At 42.2% G+C, this 22,475-nt stretch overlaps 1 protein-coding gene across 1 annotated transcript in view; it reads right to left on the bottom strand.

The window, feature by feature from the left end:
- Positions 1 to 22,475, bottom strand: part of LOC126253653 (mediator of RNA polymerase II transcription subunit 1-like) — a 186,253-nt gene that overhangs the window by 163,395 nt on the left and 383 nt on the right. Inside the window, exon 2 of the mRNA XM_049955167.1 lies at positions 22,342 to 22,463. Coding sequence (XP_049811124.1) covers positions 22,342 to 22,463 — 122 coding nt within the window. The remainder of the gene's footprint in view (positions 1 to 22,341; positions 22,464 to 22,475) is intronic.

The raw sequence follows: 22,475 nt of genomic DNA, 5'->3' as shown, positions 1-22,475 counted from the left end.
AGCTCTTGTTTGTTGGGTGTTTTGTTTTAGGACGTAAAAATATCTGAGGTCATGAGTGCTCTTGTCATAACCTTAGGACACCAATAAGTAAAAGAAGTTAAAAGCAACTATATATTAAGCCCAACCAATGGAAGAGAAGAGCTAAAAACAAGGACTTCCCCTTGGACAAAGGTCCACAAAATAAACCACAGAGACGACAGAGGTCACTAACCAAAGATGACATGTCCTTTGCCATATTGCTATGATGGATAAAAAATAAAACACAATCAACAGCCTGCATGTCGATTGCTAAAATGACTGATAACTCAGACAGCAAACATACAGTGGAATATAAGTGGTTTAAAAAAGGGCATTGAATCAGGAAATGGCAAACCATCAAAGGCTGATGACAATGAGCACAATGTGCTGGGGGATCACCACTTAACAAATGGTGATGGCTAAAAAGACATGCCCAATACACAACGTAGCTAAAATGATCCCCTCGCAACAAGAGGGCTAAGAGAATGTTGGCCAAGCCGCTGGGGGAGTTTCCATTCCCCAGAGCTAGTTCCAATGAAGAGAAGACTTCCTGTGAAGAGAAAACCTTTGGTGATGCCAAGGTAACACCATCTGCCGACAGACAGCAACATGGAGATCATCCAAAGGAATGGAAAATCTAGCAGGCCAAGGTAGGAGGACTGCAACCTTGGCAGCAGCATCAGCAGCCTCATTTCCCGTCAGACCAATGTGACCAGGAATCTATACAAACATCACAGTGGCTCCATCAACAGTGAGCAAAGAGAAATTTCTTTGGACCCATTGCACTAAGGGATGAACTGTGTACAGAACAGAGAGGCTCTGAAGGGCACTGAGAGAATCAGAGCATATGACACACTGAAAAAGCCTGTGTCGCCAGATGTACTGGGTGGGGATAGATGGCAAAGAGCTCTGCTGAAGAAATCAAGCAGTGTGCTCAGAGCCAGTAACAAAAAAGGTTGGTGCCAATATCAAAGGCACATCTGACACTATAGTCAGTCAGAGCCATCAGTGTACACGAAGGTCCTATTACTAAGTTGCGTGCAAAGGTCGAGAAACTTACAGTGGTACATCGAATTTGGAGTGGTGTCCTTGAGAAGTGAAGGTAGACCAAGATGAAAACGGGCCACTGCACAAAGCCAAGGTGATAAAGGGTTCACACCTATCGGGAATGTGCCAAGTAGCTAAACTTAAGCTGCCAGAGCAGTAGCTGAAAGCGAACTCTGAGAGGTTATAACAATATCTGTTTATGGTTCATTTACATTTTTAATTTTTTTTGCTTTAAAATTTTTGCATATTGTTACTATATTTTCCATACATGTAAAGTAAAGTGTACTATACTGGAGATTGAAGTTCTTTGAGTTGCATGTGAGTAACATAGGCAAAATACTATGTAAATTGTTTATTATGTTAAATAATTTTCTGATGACCTTTCATATTTAAAAATATTTGTGTGTATAAATTGTTCATGTTAATGTAAATTTGACAATTTAAGAAATGGTCATGCTTAGCAACAATATAAGAAATAAAGTTTGTCTAAAACGTAAGTAGCTCTGGTGAGTGGAAAAGGTGGCAAGGGTGAATTGGCGCACTACCTAGAGCAAGCGCGCAAAGTAAGTCACACAGTCTGTAGGCAGCAGTGACTGAGGCAACACCTTTGTGGAGAAGGGGAAGCTCTGCCTGCAGATTCGCACAAAATGCCTCGGATGGAGATTGCAAATGCATCACGGCATAGCTGTGAGTTGTTGGGCTACTGTATGTAGACAGACCGAGGCCAAGAAGACAAACAGACTTGCAGGCCGTACTGTGACTGTTAGCCATATCCAAGCCTACAGCCACCACATAAGACTTTTTGTATAGTAAATTTACTTTTGTACAGTGTCAACCATTAATTTGAATTGTTTTAATAATCATGCTTGAACTTTAAGGAAAGTGGTTCACCCTGTTATTTCATACTAATCATACACCTATATAGGGTTCCTTCCCAATGTTTGATGAATCTGAGTATCCTATTTTACAGACTTATAAAGTGCCAAGTTAATATAAAGAGGCACCATTTAAATTGTTTTTCGTGTTTTCTTAACAACTGCAAAGTGCTATAGTAAAGTGTGCTTACATAAAATTGAATCAGAGTAGCCAAGTTACTAGACTCTGATAAATGACTATACAGAATTAGTTCAAAGAATAATAGCTTCTGAAAGTAAATTCCAGTGAGAAAGATGTTGTCTTGAAGCGAAATGATCAGTAAAAAAGTGTATGTGCTTTAGTATCTAAGTATTTTAGTATTTAAGTTGTTTATTATAGAAAATACTTTTCTATATGTCCCCCCCCCCCCCCCCCCCCCCGCCTCCCTGGCCAAATTTTTTTAGCTTCCCTGAAGTTATCTCCTGGGCTTTTTCTCTTTTAAAAACGTAATGTATGAGGGTGTAATAGTCAAAAAGAAATTCCAATGTCTGCACCAACATTGTTTACATGGAGTAATATTAATTTGAAGAACCTAATTAAACAGCAGGAAGAAAGTAGGCAAAATTCATACTTCTGCTTTTCCAATACTTCACTGTTTCGTTGCCTGGATAGGCTGGCGACCATTAGTGCATGTTTTAAACCACTAAATGAACTTGGAACTGTGTCCTAGCTTCAGTATAATATTATTCATACTGCATTTCTATTTAACCACTGGGTAAAAGCCTAGGAAAAGAATTGAATAGTCTGATTTACTTATCCATTAGACACAGTCAAAAGTAACTCTATTGATTAACAGGACCATCCTCCCATAGTGTACTTTATTTGGAAACTAAACTAAAATTTAGTAAGAGGGTTATACGTGGCTTTCTCCGTAACAGGAATATTTGTTCTGTTGGGGTATAGTATATGTGACAACATAGAGACAGGTTTTTCTGTTATTTAGGGAAAAGCATACTAAATTACAATAGTAGTCATAGGGTTATAAGCCAACAGAGAAGGGTGCGCCCCATACTGGCGGTCAAGGGAGTCATCAAACAAGGGCATATAGGATGTGTGGCTGCACATGGCAGACAAACAGCATGCGTATGTACTGAGGAGAACACCACAATGGTATGACAGTGGTAGTTCAGCAGCTTCTACATAGAGACTAGTGCAAAAGGCACCAGTGGCCAAACGTATTCCACGATGGTGTATTGTGTTAATATGGCATAAGATGGACGGAATGCAGATGAACAAACGAAACATCCATTGTCTAGTTTCGAAGAGACAAGGGATCAGTTTAAACGCAGGAGGGTGGTCCGACCCACTCCCTGGGATGTACTGCGTAGGACACGTAGGACACTGAGGGACCAGTTACAGCATGTGGCCAGGTAATAAACATGAAAGGACTAAGGAAGTTTCCTATTTAAGCATGAGCTCCAGGAATTTCGTAGTTTCAGCAAATGGAAGAGCAACATGCCCAAGATGTGAAGAAGGTGGAAGAAACTCACTGCGCTGTCAGAAATTCATACAAAGAGTTTCATCAGTGGAAAAGCAAAAGCCATTGTTGATGCTCCACGAGTAAAGATGATGGAGACACTGCTGAAGACACCACACAAGAAAACAAGTCTGTGAAGACTTACTATAGATTGCAAAGACATCAACGGAAAGGGAGCCAGAGATATCTGGTGGGAGACAGTCCGTAATAGGGTTAATGGCTGTAGCAGAGGATGACGCTCGGGATGGAGCCTTGAGGCACACTGTTCTGCTGGATACAGGTGTCCAACAAGGCCAAACCCACACGTACATTGAAAACTTTGGCCTTTAAAAATCCGTGATGAAAATGGGGAAAGTGGCCTCGAATGCCACACGTGTACAGAGTATGGAAGATACCAGTCCTCCAGAAGGTGTCGTAGGCTTTCTTCAAATCAAAAAACACGTCCACAGTCTGGTATTTCCGCAGGAAGCCATTCGTGACATGGCTTGACAGAGTGACGAGATGGACAACTGCAGAGCAGCGTGCATGAAATCCACATTGTGCAGTGGTTAGTATATTGTTGAGACTGAAGCCACATACCTACCGGGCATGAATCATACATTTCATCACCTTGCAAACACAGCTGGTGAGAGAAATGGAGTGGTATCTAGAAGGAAGGTACTTGTACTTACTGGGCTCAGGTATGGGTACGACAGTAGCTTCACGCCAGCATCTGGGAAACGTTCCATCTGCCCAAATGGGACTGAACATATGAAAGGAGAAAGTACTTGCCCGCAAGAAAAAGGCGCTGCAACATCTGAGTGTGAACATCATTCGGCCATTGGGTGGAAGATCGCATGGTCAAGCTCCTTCACAGTAAAGGTGGCACTGTAGCATTCACGATTCTGAGAGGAGAAGCATATCTCCTCCATATGTTTCCGAATGAGTGCAGCTTGAAATCTCTGCAAAATAGTGGCCCAAGGTGTTGGAGATAGCAATAGGTTGGCTGACTGATTAATTGAGGGGTTATGGGACTAAACGTCAAGGTCATCAGACCCACAATTCCAAAGTTACTCGTGGAAGAGAGAGGGTCTGCTATAAGTGGACCGATCCAGTCAGAGTATTCAAACTATAAAACAAGGAACTTAAGACACACACAGCAGAAGGTACAAAAGGGTAGACTAAATCTAAAAACTGGAAAAAAACAGGAGTAAAAGAGTGGTCTTTCCATGGGGGAGTGATCATGGGTCCCAGCCCGAGAAAACATGAAGAGAGACCCCAACCACAACCACCCTGCCCTGCTCCAGGAATAAAGCAAAACATTATGTAAGACTATACTTAGTATGAATGACCAAAAGAAGGGGACATTCCACAAATATAGAGGATAGCGTCAGTCTAGCTCCACAACTACATTGTGGGGGTCTTCTGTTATGAAAGAGGAAACAGCGGTTGACGCTGGTATGACCAACGCGTAGATGGCATAAGACAGTGGACTCCATCCGAGTAGAGCGGAAGGAAGAGCACCAAATTACAGCAGCCTCCTAGATTGTGCGTAATTTATTATTGACAGTAGTAGCCCACAGATGTCATTCCACAAAGAGAGATTTATGTAAATCCGCATATCCACAGCTGGAATTATGAAAGAGAATGGGGGGTAAGTATCTGCTTCTCTAGCCAAGCCATCAGCTAGTTTGTTCCATGTGATGCCCACATGACTTGGTACCCAGGGAAAGACAACTGAGGAGGTGGCACGGCCAAGGGCAGAGAAAAGATCAGGGGTAGCAGAGACTGAAGGGTGATGAGGGTAGCATCGGTGGATAGCCTGCACGCTGCTCATTGAGTCGGTACATATTAAAACACTGTGCAGAGAGGCATGAGTAACAAAATGGAGGGTCCTGTTAATGGCTAGCAGCTCCACTGTGAGCACACTACATGATCCCAGCAATAAATGGTGTTCTAAGTCAGTAGGAGATGTGAAAGCGTATCCTGCCTTATCTATCATTTTAGAACCATTACTGTAGAAGATGGTGGCACCCTGGAACTCTGTGAGGATGGAATGTACGAAATGCTGGAAGGGGCGACAGAGACCTTAGGACCCTGGAAAGGTTGGTTTTATCCGTGGTCTAGGCACCATCCAAGCACGGATTTGGGACGAAATAAACAGGGCACATTCCAGTGAGTTGAGGTGGACATCCCGACAGAGGGAAGTGAGACGTATTCCAACCGACAATCCCACCCATGGGTGGTTACCAGGACGGACATACCTTGTTTGCAAAGAGGACAGGGTACACAGGATGGTCAGTGAATCAGTGAATGACGATTGCATATGAAACCAGGAGTTGGCGCCATCATATTTGTAGAGGGGTAATCCCCGCTTCTGTGAGGAGACTGTCAACGAGTGCAAAACGCACCAATAGCCAGACGCAACCCACAATGGTGAACAGGGTCGAGTATTTTCAGAGTGGAAGGAGCCGCTGAGTCCTAAACCTGACTTCCATAATCTAGCCTGGACTACATCATAGCACGGTAACGATGGAGAAGAGTAGCATGGTCTGCACCTCAACATGTGTTGGCCATGACGCAGAGAGCAGTGAGATTCCACATGCATGTAGTCTTCAGGTGGCATATATGGGGCAGCCACATCAGCTTTTTATCAAAAATAAGGTCCAAGAAACGGGTCTGTGCTACAACATCTAAGAGCTGGTCATCAAATTGAAGTTTGGGTTGTGGGTGTGCTGTGGATTGACAACAAAAAAATGCATGACCTGTGTTTTGGAGGGGAAAAAACTGGAAGCCACGGGAGATGGCCCATGCAGAGGCCCATTGGATGGCACCTTGGAGCCGGCACTCAGCAGATGTTATCAAGAGGGCGCTGCACAATATGCAAATCCTGAATGAAGTACCAACTTGAACCGGAAGAGCTGGTGGAATAAAAACTTGAGGATAGAAATCAGGAGGAGGCCTCAAAAGCCCCAGTCATGGAGGATAACTAAAATGTGAAACGCCAAGCCGTGTCGTATGTCTTATGTAGGTCAAAGAAGACCGCGACAAGGTGCCGGCGGTTAGTAAAAGCCTGTCGGATTGCTGTTTCCAATATGAGTGAATGGTCAGTTGGAGATCATCCCTCCTTGAAGCCACATTGATACAGGAACAAAAGGCCCCAAGATTTGAGTACCAAGATAATCAGAAGCTAACCATCCTCTCAGGCAGCTTACAAAGTACATTTGCCAGACTAATCGGACAGTAGCTGTTGAGAGACAAGTTCTTCCCCAGGCTTAAGGAGAGGAGAAACTATACTGTTTCGCCATTGCAAGGGGAAGGCATGCATGATTCAAATGCAGTCAAAGGCCCCGAGTTGATGTTGCCTCTGAGTAATGTTCCAATGTTGGATCATCTGGTTGTGTATGGAATCCGATTCTGAGACTGTGTCAGGCGAAGAGGCAAGAGACTGCAAGAATTCCCATTCAGTGAAGGGTTCATTAAAGGGTTCAGCTTGGTGAGGGTTGAAACAGTGGGGGCATCTGTTCAACTTAGCGTTTCTGTCAGAGAAAGGTAGTAGGATAGGAAGAGGACACCAATGCTGTCGCAGTGTGTCATGAGGTACGAGGGCTATCCACAAAGTACATTACGTTTTGGAATTAAAAATAAATAAAGTATTGAAAATATTTTTTTATTATATACAGATGAAAGCCACACTTAAATACTACTTTTCTACATAGTTGCCATTTAAATTAAGGCACTTATCGTAGCGATGGACGAGCTTGGAAATTCATTCGTCGTAAAATTCGGCCGCCTGCGCCTTCAACCATGTGGTTACCTCTTCTTGAAGCTGTGCATCGTCATCAAAACGCTGCATAGCCAACCACTTCTTCATTGCTGGGAATAAGTGGAAGTCGCTCGGTGCCAGGTCAGGACTGTACGGCAGATGAGGAAACAACTCCCACTTAAAAGATTCAAGAACTTCACGAGTGGCATTTGCCGTGTGGGCCCGGGGGTTGTCGTGAATCAGCAATAGCTTTGAGCCTAACTTTCCCCTGCGCTAGATTTGTATTGCTCTTCTGAGGTTGTGCAGAGTTTGGCAATACCTTTGAGAGTTTATTGTAGTGCCTCTTTCCAGGAAATCGACAAAAATCACACCTTGTCTGTCCCAAAAGGCAGTCGCCATCACCTTCCTTGCCGACATTGTCTGCATGCATTTCTTGGGTTTTTGGGGGGAATTTGTGTGCCCCCACTGCATTGACTGCAATTTTGTCTCGCAGTTCACATGCTTAACCCATGTTTCGTCACCAGTAACGATGTGATCGAGTAATGAGTCGCCATCTTTCTCGCAAGCGTCCAAAAACGTTAACGCTGCAGCCATTCGCTGATTTTTGTGAATCTCTGTCAAGATTTTTGGTATCCATCTTGCACAAAACTTATGGCAACCAAGCTTTTCGGTAATGATTTCGTGCAACAAACTTCGTGAAATTTGTGGAAAACTCATAGAGAGTTCTGTTATTGTGAAATTACGGTTTTCACGGACCGCGGCAGCGACTTTTTCGACATTTTCGGCATTCACTATGCTGGGTCTTCCACTTCGCTCTTCATCGTGAACATTAGTTAGGCCATTTTTAAATTTTATGACCCATTGACGCACTCCACCTTCAATGATTATGTTGTCCCCATACACTTCACAAAGCTGCCGATAGATTTCTATCGGTGTACAGTTTTTTGCAGTCAGAAACCTTATTACAGCACGCACTTCACACTTCGTGGCATTTTCAATTAACGCTGACATTTCAAACTGTCACAGTAACTCAACGGAGTACAGCACGAACCTCTCACTAGCACGGCAGGATGCCGACTGAGCGGCGGAATGCCATGACACCAAGATGGCCGCACTACCCCCGCCCCTAACGGACACAAACGAAAATGTAATGTACTTTGTGGATAGCCCTCGTATTATGCAAGGACCAATGGATCGGCACACAGAGCACCTTGGAGGACAAGACCATGGACAGTGGATTGTCGCTGGCAGCCAAGACGACTCAAGAGCTTAGACCAAAATCTGCGATGAAGTGACACATGTCTCCAGGGAGGAAACATAGAACCCCTAGCATTTATTTTTACTCTGCTTAGTAAGGTAGGGAGCCTTAGCATACAGACACTTAAAATGAGGAGGTTGGTCTGTGAAGGGTGTTGTTTAAATTGTTGCAGTGCCCAGCGATGTTCCTGGACAGCGACTGCTATGTACTTGGTCCACCACGGTACCGGTTGATGACGAGGGGGACCTGAGGATAGGGGGAGAGCAGTGCCACGAGCATGAAGAATAGTTGCAGAGAAGCCCTGCATGACCGCATCAATGCAGTTTGAGAGACAGCTGTCAAAGTGTGCAGCAGATGTATATAAAGACCAACTGGCTCTGCACAATGCCCAATGTGGAAGCGTGTCTGCCTGGTGGTGGCAGGGGAACAAAAATCTCATCGTAAAGTGATCACTGTCACAAAGATCATCACGGGGTGAACAATGCCGGGAAGCCACGTGAGCAGAGGAGTAGATTGTAAGATCGATAGCAGTAAAGGTGCCATGTGCTGCCCTGAAGTGGGTAAGGAAATCATCATTTAGGAGACACAAATCAAAGTCTGTAATAAGTTGGTCAATTATAAGACCCCCTACCCATCAAAGTGGCACTCACCCACAGAGGGTGGTGTGCACTGAAGTTCCTGAAGAGGAGATATGGGGATGGGAGCTGCTGTTGAAGGTAGACAGTTCTACATATTCTACATAAGGAAGTGTCCTACCTGGAGCTGCACACGGTAGCGGTCTTAGGCACCTTGCCACGGTTCGCGCAGCTCCCCCCGTCTGAGGTTGAGTCCTCTCTTGTGCATGGATGTGTGTGTTGTCCTTAATGTAAGTTAGTTTCAGTTAGATTAAGTAGTGTGTAAGTCTAGGGACCTATGACCAAAGAACTTACAACAAATTTACAAATTTTCCTACCTGGAGGGAGGTAGACATTGCAAATGGTGATTCCCGCAGTTGTTTGCACTCTACCGTATTTACTCCAATCTAAGCCGCACTTTTTTTCCGGTTTTTGTAATCCAAAAAACCGCCTGCGGCTTAGAATCGAGTGCAAAGCAAGCGGAAGTTCTGAAAAATGTTGGTAGGTGCCACCACAACTAACTTCTGCTGTCGAATATATGTGGCTCTACACAGGCATGCTTTGTAGGCACAAAGATAAATACTGGCGCCAAAACCTCTGCGTCAGTAAATAAATTTAAAAAAAAAAGGTGGAAGATGAGCTTTTTTTCTCCGCCCAGAGTTTTGACCACTGCATTTTCATACATTATCCAACGAAGTAAATACAAATTCCGTATTGTATTGTTCATCTTCGAATGTAGCAGAATTTCAATGTACTACAAAAATCCGACTGGCAAGACTGTTTGGGATGTTTGTCAATGTGCCCAACTCTACATTCTGAATTTTTTCCTACCTGTGAGAAGAGATGGTTGCTAATAGGAACCTGAAGAAATGTGCATCACATGCAGTATTCTCTGCACCATAAGAAAGAATACAAATATAAACATTTTGCCATGTATTCTTTCGTGTTTGCTGCTATCTCATTTAAATCTGTCTGCCTAATAAACTACGAAACCATAGAGAGACAATAGCAAACGCGGAAGAATATACGTATCGTGTCATGTTTATATTCGTATTATTCTTATGCCTATTAGTGATAGTCAGAAATGAAGCACGGCAACTGACTAGATTTTTAAATCTAAGACTAATTTCTGTGCAGAATTTGATGTACTAAAGAAGCGGCCGCAAAGATTTTCAAATGGAGAAAAATTTTCGCCTAACTCTCATTCAGAACATGTTCTATCATACGCAGTCTATTATTTGGTTCTTGTTGATCATTATCAAAGAAAGCAGCAGTGTAGGTAACAGCAAATAGCAATCTCTTGCCATTGCTTCGCTGATAAGACGATTCCTCTCTTTCTTTTTTTATTGTAAGCGGCGGTAGTGCGCACAAAAGCAAGCCGTGCCGTAAGCAGCGACAGGCGGTAAACACGCACTATCAGAATGCGACAAACAAAGCATGACACAGTACAGTAATGCATTTTCAGCTTAGAGTGACGTAAACTCCTATAGCAAAGAAAACAGCAATTATCAGATAAAAGCAAAATAAGCAATCGATTCAAACCAGACGAAGCACGTGATAAAGGAAGGGTACCCGTATGAATACGGACGGAGCACCTGACGCACAGCAATGGCTACCTGGTAAAGCTCAACTGCTAAGCTTACGACTCGAACCAAACTACTGTAGCTGTATCGTCATTCATTCGACCTAAATTGTGTCTCGTATTACAATGGACCAACTTTTTTTCGATTTGGAGGTGCGGCCTAAAACTTTTCTCTCCCCTTGAATTTTGAGTCTCAAATTTCACATGCGGCTTAGATTCGGGATTTTTTTTTTTTCCTTTATTTCGAGTCTCATTTTTCAGGTGCGGCTTAGATTCGAGTGCGGCTTAGATTCGAGTAAATACGGTAACCATTTTTGCTTCCAAACTGGTACAAATGGGAATCCAGTCACTAATAACACTGGCATGATCCGAAGTGCAGATCCCTCCAGATGCTACCCCCGGGTGGGCACAGATCTGACAGAACGCCCGATAACCATGAAACGTTGGAGAGTGGTCATCATGGAAGTGCTTTCTTGAAGAGCAAGACAGAAAACAGAATAGAAGAAAACAAGGCATTGTATTTCCAGCAGGTGACGATAATATCCATTGCATTTCCACTGGATTATTGTATGCCAAGACATCATATGGTTAGACATAAAGAAACCAAGGGGAGGTCATGTCACTTGGTCAGTGGTTGTCACCGACAGGGATGACGTGACATCCATGAATAGGAAGTCAGTCTCAGGTTGTGAGGGCACAGATGGTACCTCAGGGGGCAAAGGAGAGGCTTTGTCCAGGGACTTATGTTTCTTCTTCTTCTTCTTCTTCTTCTCCTCCTTCTTCAGAGGTAGAGTAGGGCAGGGCATAGAGGGAGAAAGGGCTGCTGCAAGATCTGGAACCGAAAGAGAGCAGGCGATATCAGAGTGCACAGATGGTGTGTTTCGTGGCCAAGTTGTGGTAGTAGGCTTCTGGCCTGAGAGACACCGGCGGGAGGGTCCTGGGAGAAGGGGGGGGGGGGGGGCAAAGGGGGCACTTCATCAGCCAGGGAGGGCGTGGGAACTGCAGGGGAAGGGGAGGGGAGAGGGGGATGGGACTGGGGTAAGGAAGAGGTAGGAGGGGGAAAGAATGTAATACAGGCAAAAGTTGATGAAAGTGACAATGGATGGAGTCTTGTCATATTTTTGGTGAGCCTCAGCATAAGATAGGCGATCCAGGGACTTGTATTCTTAGATCTTCTTTCTCTCTTGTAAGCTGGGCAATCTGAAGAGTGTGGAGAGTGGTGGTCATGACAATTGACACACACAGGCGGTGGAACACGGGGGCTTCCCTCATGGAGTGGGTGTCTACAGTTACCACATAGAGGGTCCGCCGTACAGCGGGAAGACATGCCCAAAACATACGCACTGAAAGCACCTCATGGGTGGTGAGACGTACAGCTTCACATCACAAATGGTTCAAATGGCTCTGAGCACTATGGGACTTAACATCTGAGGTCATCAGTCCCCTAGAACTTAGAACTACTTAAACCTAACTAACCTAAGGACACCACACACGTCCATGCCCGAGGCAGGATTCGAACCTGTGACCGTAGTGGTCCACAGCGGACAGTGCTTCACATCACATCTGTAGCACATAATCTTGACCTTCTCTGGGAGGGCATCTGCCTCAAAAGCCAGAATGAAGGTGCCGGTATTAGTGCGGTTGTCTTTACAACCCTTCTGCACCCATCAAACAATATGAATGCTGTGTTGCTCTAGATTAATCAGGAGCTCCTCATCAGTTTGCAGGATGAGGTGCCTATGAAAAATCACTCTCTGCACCATATTCAGAGACTGGTGAGTGGTAATAGACACTGTGATATTGTCAATATGATCATTAGCACGAAGAACTTCAGATTGGGCAGCAGAAGATGCTGTGATCAACAGGGAGTCCGACCTGAGAGACTTATCTTTACCAAACTTGTCCTCGATATTCCCCACAAAAAAAAACAATGACTTTGTGGTGGTGAATGTGTCCCTGTCTGTTCTAGTACAGACCAGGTAGCAGGGCAAGTGTTTTGTCCCAAGCCAGGGATCCTGGCCCTCCTTCCAGGGTGTAGCCAGGGAAGGCCGCAGGATCATAAGAAGTAGTATTCGATGATTTGTTACCACTCAAAGAAATGGCCTTAGGAGAATGGCCAGATTTTTGGAGCCTTATATGCTTCATGTGCGAAGCACCCACCCTGATAACACCCACTCCAATCAGAGGCTCTCCCCATGGACACCATTGAGCCACAGCAAGGGCCATCTGGCATGGCAGCTAGTGCCTGAAGTTCTGATGCTCTGAAGTGACAAGCAACCACTCCTAGGCACACATGGGGAGGCAACAGCTCAGGTATCAGAAGTGTGATCCCTGTGTTGTCAGGGTACTCAGTCAGATGGGTACATGGCAGACCCATCACAAGGACTGGCTTCAGGTGCTGGTGACCTAGTGGGGTGGAGGGGCTACAGCAGAGAAGGAAACTTGGAAGGAAGGGGGAGACGAATCCACACCGTAGACGCTAGGGAGGAAGTTCTTCCCCAAGTGGCTCACACTACAAACAGAAAATTTAGAATTGGAAATCAAAACTAAAGCGGGGACCTAAACACCAAAAAGGATGAAAGGGAACAGGCAAGAGGAACAAAATTGCGAGCAATACAGGGAACTAGGTGGATATCCAGGTCAACATAAATCAGAACACAGAGAGGGGAAGGAGGGAGGAGGGGAGCATGAAGGGTCACTGAGAAGAAAATGCAGCCAGGGAAGGAAGAATGGACAGCAATAGCTTGGGGCCCCCTGCGCACACGCATGAACTGACAAAAGAACCATGAGCTCCGTGGGGGTGGGGATTGGAGAAAGCAATAGGATTCATGTCATCATCTGCTACGGTCAGGCTGGAAATCAGGGAATGAATCTTGATCCCATAGAGCTGATGGAGGTAGCACCACATGATGCAAGAGGTAGTGAAATTGTTAAAAGAACTAGTAAAGGAAATTCAGCTACCTTTTTTGTTATCTGGAAGAAAGCAACGACACTGTGCAAGTAGCTGTTTCTAATGGATACAGTTCACCATCGAAGCATGACAGTTAAAAATGCAGAGCACATGCTCACGCGCGAATCTCATAGCAGAATGCCTCAGTCTACCAGGGGACTAGGACACAGCACGGTAAAGAAGAAGTGCGAGGTACAGAAAATTCTGCCGTAGTAAGGATAACATTTGTAAGGTAGTCTACCTGGTCATCGAACTGTAGAAATGTTGGTCATAGAAGGTCGCCAGGGAGAAGTAAAACCTCCAAACAGCCTTAGAAAGCTGTCGACTGGATTTACATGCACGTGAGGTACGAGTCAGCAAACAGATTGCGAACGGGAAGTGGTTGCTCAAGTACGTCTCAGAGAGAACGGACCATTCAAGGCAATGGGCAAGCTAGGCAGTGCAGAATGAGAGGTCCAAGCGGGAACAGGTTCGCATGGGGTCTGAACGGAACGTAGGCACTCCAGTGTTAAGACAGATGAGGTTAAGTTGATGGAGAAGGACAGCCAAGTGGGAACCTCTTGGATAGGTTCTCGCAGAGCCCCAAAGGGGATGGTGGGCATTAAAGTTGCAGAGCAGCAAAACTGAGTGAGGGAGCTGACCAATAAGCTGGAGCAAATGGCAAATGATGAAAGGATGTAGAAGTTACAAAGAGAAAACATGAAACGAGGAAGGAAAATGCGAGCTGCAACAGCTTGCAGTGGGGTGTTCAGTGAGATGGTTTGGCTATAGACATCATGTCGTCCCGAATGAGCAGTTTGACTCCCCCATGATGTGAAATGCTGCCCTCGGGGGAGGGGGGGTCAATGTGGGAGGTCAAAGCAGTCACAAAGATGCAATTTTGTTTCCTGGATGGAAAAAACAACTGGACATTGTGATTTCAAGAGCAGACATAATTCCTCCTAGTTGGATCTAATGCCATGAACGTTCCACTGGAGAAAATTCATACTGGGGAAAGGAGGATTGGGAACAAATGAAGGGCAGTCACCTTGGTGATTGCCGAGTCCCAGCCTTTGAAGGCTCACTGCTGCAGGGTGCAGAGGCTGTAGGATCCTGTTCCATGAAATCTATGGAGGTATTGGCATTATCCCTGAGTTAGCCTGCGGACTCCAAGGCAGAAAAATGGTAGGCAGTGTGCACCAGCGAAATGGAGGTCAGCTGGGTGAGGGTATCACGTAGCGATAGTCAAAATTTTGACAACGACATGTACTCATGTCAGATAGTCTCATATTCTGACAGAATGTAAGTTATGTACATTCTTCGCCAATTTTTATAATTACGCTACTACCTTAATGAAATGCCTGTTTAATTATGTATATACACCCTGTGCTTCATTTTTGTATTTTTTGTGTTTAGGTAACTTTTGCAGTGTTACTTGAAAATGGCCCTAAGGCCGAAATTGCAGTCGTAATAATCAATATTTCATACAGTCAATGGTGACTATGATGTCTTTTAAGAAATATTATATGACGTGAATCCCAACCATGAGAAGTTAATTTTTTCCACACTGTTTTCTTGAATGATTTCTCCCAAGTATTTAAACCGAGAACATCTTTTTATTTTCCAATATTTCATGTTCAAAACTGGTATGTTGCATTTCATATATTCATATATTCAATTTTTTCAAATGATATTTATAGTCCTACTTTTTCTGCAAGTTCTTTACAATTTGTTTTTGAGGTATGTTAACATCCCTAGTTAAAACTGCTTGATCATCTGCAAAGGCAAGGCAGTCTATTCTGATATTACTTCTGCCTAACTTGATTGATTGATCTATATTTTGACTGAACTTTTGCTCTCGACATTCGGTTATTACCTTTTCCAAAACACATTTAAACAGTAATAGGCAGTTAAACAGTAATAGGGAGAGTCCATCTCCCTGTCTAACACCAGTCTTTATATCAAATGTTTCAGGAATTTCTCACATGAATTTAACTTTAGAGCTAGTGTGGGTTAACATTTCCTTAATCAGTGTTAGAGTTTTATTATCTAGCACTTGTTCCTTCAAAATTAGGAAAAAAGATTCACCATCGACTGAGTTGTAGATCATTTCATAATCCACAAATGTACATACACCTCTCCCCTGCCCTCCATCTAACCTGCAGCACTTAACTGTCCGCCACTCCCACCATACTATCCCTCCCCCTCCCCGCTCCAGCCTTCTCCTTAGCCCCACCCAGTCGCCACTCCCATCGTGCACTGGTGTGCTGCTCTAAGTGTGGTTTCCATTGCCTGAGTCTGCAGTCAAGTGTGTGACTTGGGTTTGCATGAGTGTGTGTGTGCGCATATGTGTGTCTATTGTTGACAAAGGCCTTAATGGCCGAAAGCTATAATTGTGAAAGCCTTTTTGTTGTGCCTATCTGCGACTCAGCATCTCCGCTATACAGTGAGTAGCAACTTTCCTTCTCATAATACTGTTGCATTCCATCCTGGATTTTCCATTGTTTAATTTGTACATACAATATTGTTACTAGAGATCCTTCGGTGCCTAAGAATTAGTTTTAAATTAAGAATCTGCTCTGGACAGGATCTTTTGGGTGTAATGCCTGCTTTGTATTCACCAATTTTAGGTTCTAGCTGTTCTTGGGCTCGACCAAGTAAACACTGCAAGAGAATTTTGTATGTGACCAGGTGAAGAGAGATTCCTAGGTAATTATTAACACAGGTTCTACCCCCTTTTTTATGCAATGGATGAATTAGGGGGTTTTCCAGTCTTCGGATAATTTCTAAGTTTGACAGATATGTCCTATTAGTTGAGTGATCTCTTTTATAGTGTTAGGGCCAAATGATTTTAGCAGTTCTGCAATTATACCATCTTCCCTGGATGCTTTATTGTTTTTAAGTTTCTTAATTTGTTTTGTTATTTCGATTTCATCACATTCCTTAGAATTAGGGTTGGTGGTGTTAGTTAGCTGTGGTTGGAATTTATTCATTGGTTCTGGACTGGTTTTTAAGAATCACACTGCCATTTTCATTTTTGAAGCAAATACTATGATGTTAAAGTCATTAGTTTTGTTTTGAATGTTTCATAAAAGTGTCTTGTATTGTTCTTTTGGAAATCTTTTACAGTTTCTAAAAGTTGGGACTTTTCGTTATTTCTTTTAGTCTGCCAAATTAATTTAGATGTTTCTTCTGTTACAGTTAGAAAGGCGGTGTACATTTTTTTCAGTTTTGTTACTATTCGAATTTTTGAATGCCTCATGCCTAGAATTAACTGCTATTTCACAATTTGTGTTCCACCAAGGTTGGTTTTGTTTCTTTAGAAGTGGAATTACATTTTGTGCTGTTTTGTATGAAATTTTCTTTTAGGTTTTGCCAATTGTTAGAGTTTTTTTGTCAAGTTCACTTGTAGCAATGTCCAGTGGACCTAGGGATGTTTAGGAGTGTGGAAATCTCGCGTACAGATGTATGACACAAGTGACACCCATCACCTGACCATGTTCAAGTCCATGAGTTTCGCGGAGCGCCCCATTCTGCTCTCTCACGACATCTAATGACTACCGAGGTCGCTGATATGGAGTACCTGGCAGCAGGTGCAGAACAATGCACCTAATATGAAAAACATGTTTTTTTGAGGGTGTCCGGATACTTTAGATCACATACTGTAGGTATAATTTCAAAAGTGTAATCAGTAATCTGTAAGTTTATTGAGATTTTGAAAAACAGTGCTGCATATTTAAAACGAAGAATCAGGATAGCGTTACATTATACACTGCCAGACAAAAAAAGTGAAGCAACCAGAACATATGATCAAATGTCAATGTAGGGTTACTCCATACACATACACATCTTCGCTGTGTTTGTAAATGATTAATGGCCACCAGAGTGTATTAGTGATGTTCATGTCTAGTACTATTAGTAGGTCTGGTAGGGTATATAGGGGGGGGGGGGGGGGGGGGCAACAGTTTCAGATGCTGAGTGATCACTGTGAAGGACATGCAGATGTCGAGTACACACGTGAGACTGTGTTCTCAGCATCTAACAGAGTTTGAAAGGGGACTCATTGTGGGTCTCCATTAGACCAGAAGGTTGAAACCTGCAATATCCAGGTTTGTGGAGAATTCGGACTGCATGGAAGAGTGAGAACAGGCCTACTCATCATAAAGCCCAATATTTGTCCCCGACAGAACATGTGTGAGACTGTTTTAGTGACAGTATCCAGGATACTGAGGATCAGTTACAACAGGAGGACCAGATAGCCATCCTCAACCAAATTAGTGCATGCATTTAGGCCAGAGGGTGTGCAATGTCATACCAAAAAATTGGCTCATACCACCAATTCTTTGTAAATTTGACTCAATTTTGTAATCACTGAAATAACATGAAATACCCTCCCAATTCATGAACTATCATTTTGTTTCCTCCTTCTGGACACTTCATTTTTTTCTGGCATTGTATATCGATCAAAAATTGTGTAGAAACATATGCAGTAGTCAGTGTGTCAGCAGCAGTACAAGGTAAGACAAAGGTGTCCTAAGCCAGAAGGTTTTTTTTGAAAACTTTGGGGCTATACTAGGCATGGTCCTGATGTAGGTGGTGCAATTTTGCTTTCCTTTGTACTGACTTCCCAGCCATACAGAGTGACCTACAGTTTAACACTGCCTCCAAACAATGGCACAATTTGGCATTTTTCCACTCTGATGTATCTTCGCTATGGACAAAAGAAGCAATAAGTGGCAGAGAATAAAAATTCTTTGGACTGACTGGGGCTTGAGCCCAAGTCTTTCCGATAGGTGGTTTGATGCTTATCCAGTTAAGACATACTGAAGCCTGAAATACTACCATTCATCATTTAAACTAATTTTTGGAAGTAAAGGTTTTGGTATCAGACTGATTTGTAGCACAGATTGTAACATAGATGAAACTGGAAAGTGAAACTTTGCTAGAAAGCAACAAATGTGTCACTGCAACAACATATTTTTTTAGGAAAAGTCTAAGTTGTAGAAATGGACTGACATTTAGCATAATTTGAAGTCAAGCTTAGATTCAAATTCATAGTTTGGTTGTGAACTGGCATGACCAACAAATACTGCACAACAATCTATTTTTTATGCAATGTGCATTTTGCATTTTTATTTAACTTCCCCCTGAAAACTCATATTTTCCCACAGTGGTCTGAGGTTTACAAGTTTTTAATAGTTTCCAAGCATTAATAATAAGAATTCCCCTTCCTCCCCCTCTCCACTGAAAACCCTCAAGTTCGCACAGAGGTCTTGATACTTCGGAAGCTAAAATACGCATAACTGTATGGTGTAATAATTCTCACACAGGCTCTGCAGTGCTGACGAACTATTGCCTTGCTGATAGTGTCAATTATGAAAGCTGATGTACTTTATTGTACATACATACTCCTCACTACTTGCCACCCATGTAGCAACCACACACCTCAAATAGATTTAGTTTAAATAAAAACTTTTTTACTAAACCTGCGCGTAATTAGGTGATTGAAATACTTCAGAATCTTAGATCTGCCTATTTTCCCATCAATATCATCTGAACAGCATATACATTATGTAACTCATTTAAATATAAACCAGGAATTAAAACCATTCTGTCAGAATGTGCAAATATTAGAGTTGTTTGTTTAATTGAGCACTGGTTTACCGAGGACACAAAATTTAAAAAAAAAATAGGGAATTTCAGAATAGCAAGTAGCTTTTGCAGAAGAAACAAGTCATGTGGAGATTCATGTATACTTCTACATAATGATATAAATTATGAGACCAGAAATTGTTTTAATTATTTAAATGATGAATTGTGTTTGAGAGCTATTGTGTAGAAATACTGTACTCACTCGCAAATGTTATAATCATCTCAATATACAGAATTCCAGAGATGTCAACAACACAACTAGTCTCGTCTAAGCTTCAAATTATGCTAGAAGACCTTTGTAGAGCAAAAAGAGAAAAAAAACTGCTACACTTCAAGATTTACTGACTTAGTAAAGAAATATGGTTTCAAATTGAATTTCTTTGAATCTACCAGAGACAATGGCCGATCAGCAACTTGTAATGTTAATGTTATAACTAATTATATATATGAAGATGAGTATAAATTTTGTCTAGATCTAGGTATTTCAGACCTTTGTGCATTGTTCACTGAGCTGCCACAGGCACACAGTAACATTTCTCATATGAGAACTTTAGCAAACAAAACTTTTTTAAGAAGCTAAAAGAGAAAAAATGGCCTTTTGATCATTGTAACTCAAGTGATGAAAACTTTGAAAAATTCCTAAACAGTTTTCTTGGTGTCTTTAATAAAACATTTCCACCAGACTCTGCAGCAATAAAATCACAAATAAATTAAAGTGGCAGAGCATAAAAATTTCCAGTTTAATGAAAAGGCAACTGCACAGAGAATTAAAATATAATAAAGATATTGATTTCATAATAATAATAATAATAATAATAATAATAATGGCGTGTGACGAGGGCCTCCCGTCGGGTAGATCGCTCGCCTGGTGCAAGTCTTTCGGTTTGACACCACTTCGGTGGCTTGCGCGTCGATAGGGATGAAATAATGATGATTAGGACAACACAACAACCAGTCCCTGAGCGGAGAAAATCTCCGACCCAGCCAGGAATCGAACCGGGGCCCTTAGGATTGACACTCTGTCGCGCTGACCACTCAGCTACCGGGGGCGGACATTGATTTCGTTGAATATGTTAGACTCTATAAAATCATATTTAAATGAGTTGTCAAAGCAGCAAAACAACTGGCAAATGACAGGCTAATTTTAAATTATAAAAATAAGACAAAGGCTGTGTGGCCAGCCATTAAATCTGAGTTAGGTGTTGAAGCCTGCAACCAAGAAATTTCAAAAATTGACATCGAAGGAAATACTGTTGTAAAGTCAACATGGGAATAAAAATTTGTAATAAATTAAAAGGGAACAAGTTAATGCAGATGAATATAGTTCCACTTAAGAGAAAGCTATATGAGGCACTGACACTGAAATGTTATTACTCAGTGGATGAATTCATGCAGAACAAAATGGAAATCTGAGCTGGGCACAATGTGTTACATACACCAAGAAATATCCTTATAGTGTTATTCTTTATTTTAATGCTATTATTTATTAGTGTAAAACTCATTGCAGCAGTATTATAAATTTTTGACATGTCTTCTGTACACAAACCACATGGATTGCAAATGTATGTCATGAGATGAATAAAACACAATTCCACAACAGCAGTATTGGCACATTCCATATCATAATGAATTATCACAAAAACAACTCATGGAACATCCAAATCTCTATGTTCTTGTGGCAATCACAAACTGGGCAAAAGAAGTGTTAAGCTCATCAGCATCCCCCAAAAAGAAATGCTTGCATACCGCCATCCGCCTGGTGTACATGCATTGAAACCATAAACAAACACGGTGTCATACCTCACTGTTTTGCTAGCAGTCAAGAAGAAACCGTACATATTAGCTATGTCAGTTGGTCTTCAATTAATTTTTGATGTTTATCACTATCAAATTCAAAAATCGTCCAATATACAGCAAATGTACTCCTTGCCATCTTATTGTCGTTGAGGAGCTACTGTGTCCAAATTCTGATGGAGCATGGTCTTGTACTTGAGTTAAAATACTTCAATCTGCTCAAAAAAAAATCTGTAGATGTCACGGATTCAGCCTGGCTGTTATTAAAAGCTGCAATGCTGTGTTACACACTGTGAGCTACATCTATCTCCAGGCTCTGCAAACCACTTTGAAGTAGGTGACAGAGTATTTCCCATGGAACTACATATAATTATTTTTTCGTGTTCTGTATTGTGTATGGAGTGCGGGAAGAATGCTTCAGTGTATGCTGTAATTAGTCTAATCTGGCCCTATGTGAGTGATATGAAGGGAGCTGTAATATATTCCTAGATTCTACCCTTGGTACTAGTTTTTGACACTTTGTATACAGGCTTTTGTGTAATAGCTGGCACTTATCAATTATCTTTTGGGGCAGGTAATTTGTAAAACATTTTCTAGAAAAAAAGGTGACTAGAAGATGAATACAAATAAAAATTAGGTAAAATTGGTTGAATAATCATGTTATGAGACCCAACATCAGCATCAAAGCATGCTGACTGGTAATACTTTCTTTCAGTAAGTAATGCCCCATTGGATGTGAGAACATTATTAATTAGCTCAGTTACATAAAAATGACTAGTACTGGTCAGAATGTTGTTGGGCGTATCATGTCGAAAATTTTTAGATAGCCTCAACCATCAACAGCAAAAAGATATTTCAGTGCAACACTGTCCAAGTAAGTGCAACAATGCACAACACAAATTCGTTTTTGTGCCAGCTGTGAGAAAAGCTTGTCTTCAGCATCACTAAATTTGAGGCAATCGTCATAAACAGCATCCAGAATTATTTCAAAGGGAATTTATCAAAAATCTGCAAAAACAAGAAAACTTAAATATTAACATTTTGAATTGTCTGCAGCTTTAACTAACATCTTACTTGACCTAAAGCTTGCTTGGTTCTTTGCTGTTGGATGGCAGGATTGCCAGTAACACATTAATAGATACATGGGCAGAGGTGTTTCCTCGATTCAGGAGTTAGTCGTTGGGAAATCATATGTCTATTTATCCATAAACTATCAAACAAGACATTCCCTGTCGAATTTTAAAATTACGTTGGTAGCGTGGATGACATTTCTTCATTATAAGCTAACAAAATATTTATATACAACTTACCAATAGTGCCATACGCACCGCCTTCGCACATTCGACGAAGGATTTGAACTGGCTTGATTTGGTGCGAAGTTTCTCCATCAATAATTCCATCTGCCATTCTTTGCTTTTGTCGAATGACGGGCCTTTAGGAAATA

The sequence above is a fragment of the Schistocerca nitens genome, chromosome 4, assembly GCF_023898315.1.
Source record: "Schistocerca nitens isolate TAMUIC-IGC-003100 chromosome 4, iqSchNite1.1, whole genome shotgun sequence".
Lineage (NCBI taxonomy): Eukaryota > Metazoa > Arthropoda > Insecta > Orthoptera > Acrididae > Schistocerca > Schistocerca nitens.
The sequence above is the reverse complement of the archived record's forward strand: the minus strand, read 5'-3'. Positions and strand labels throughout refer to the sequence as shown.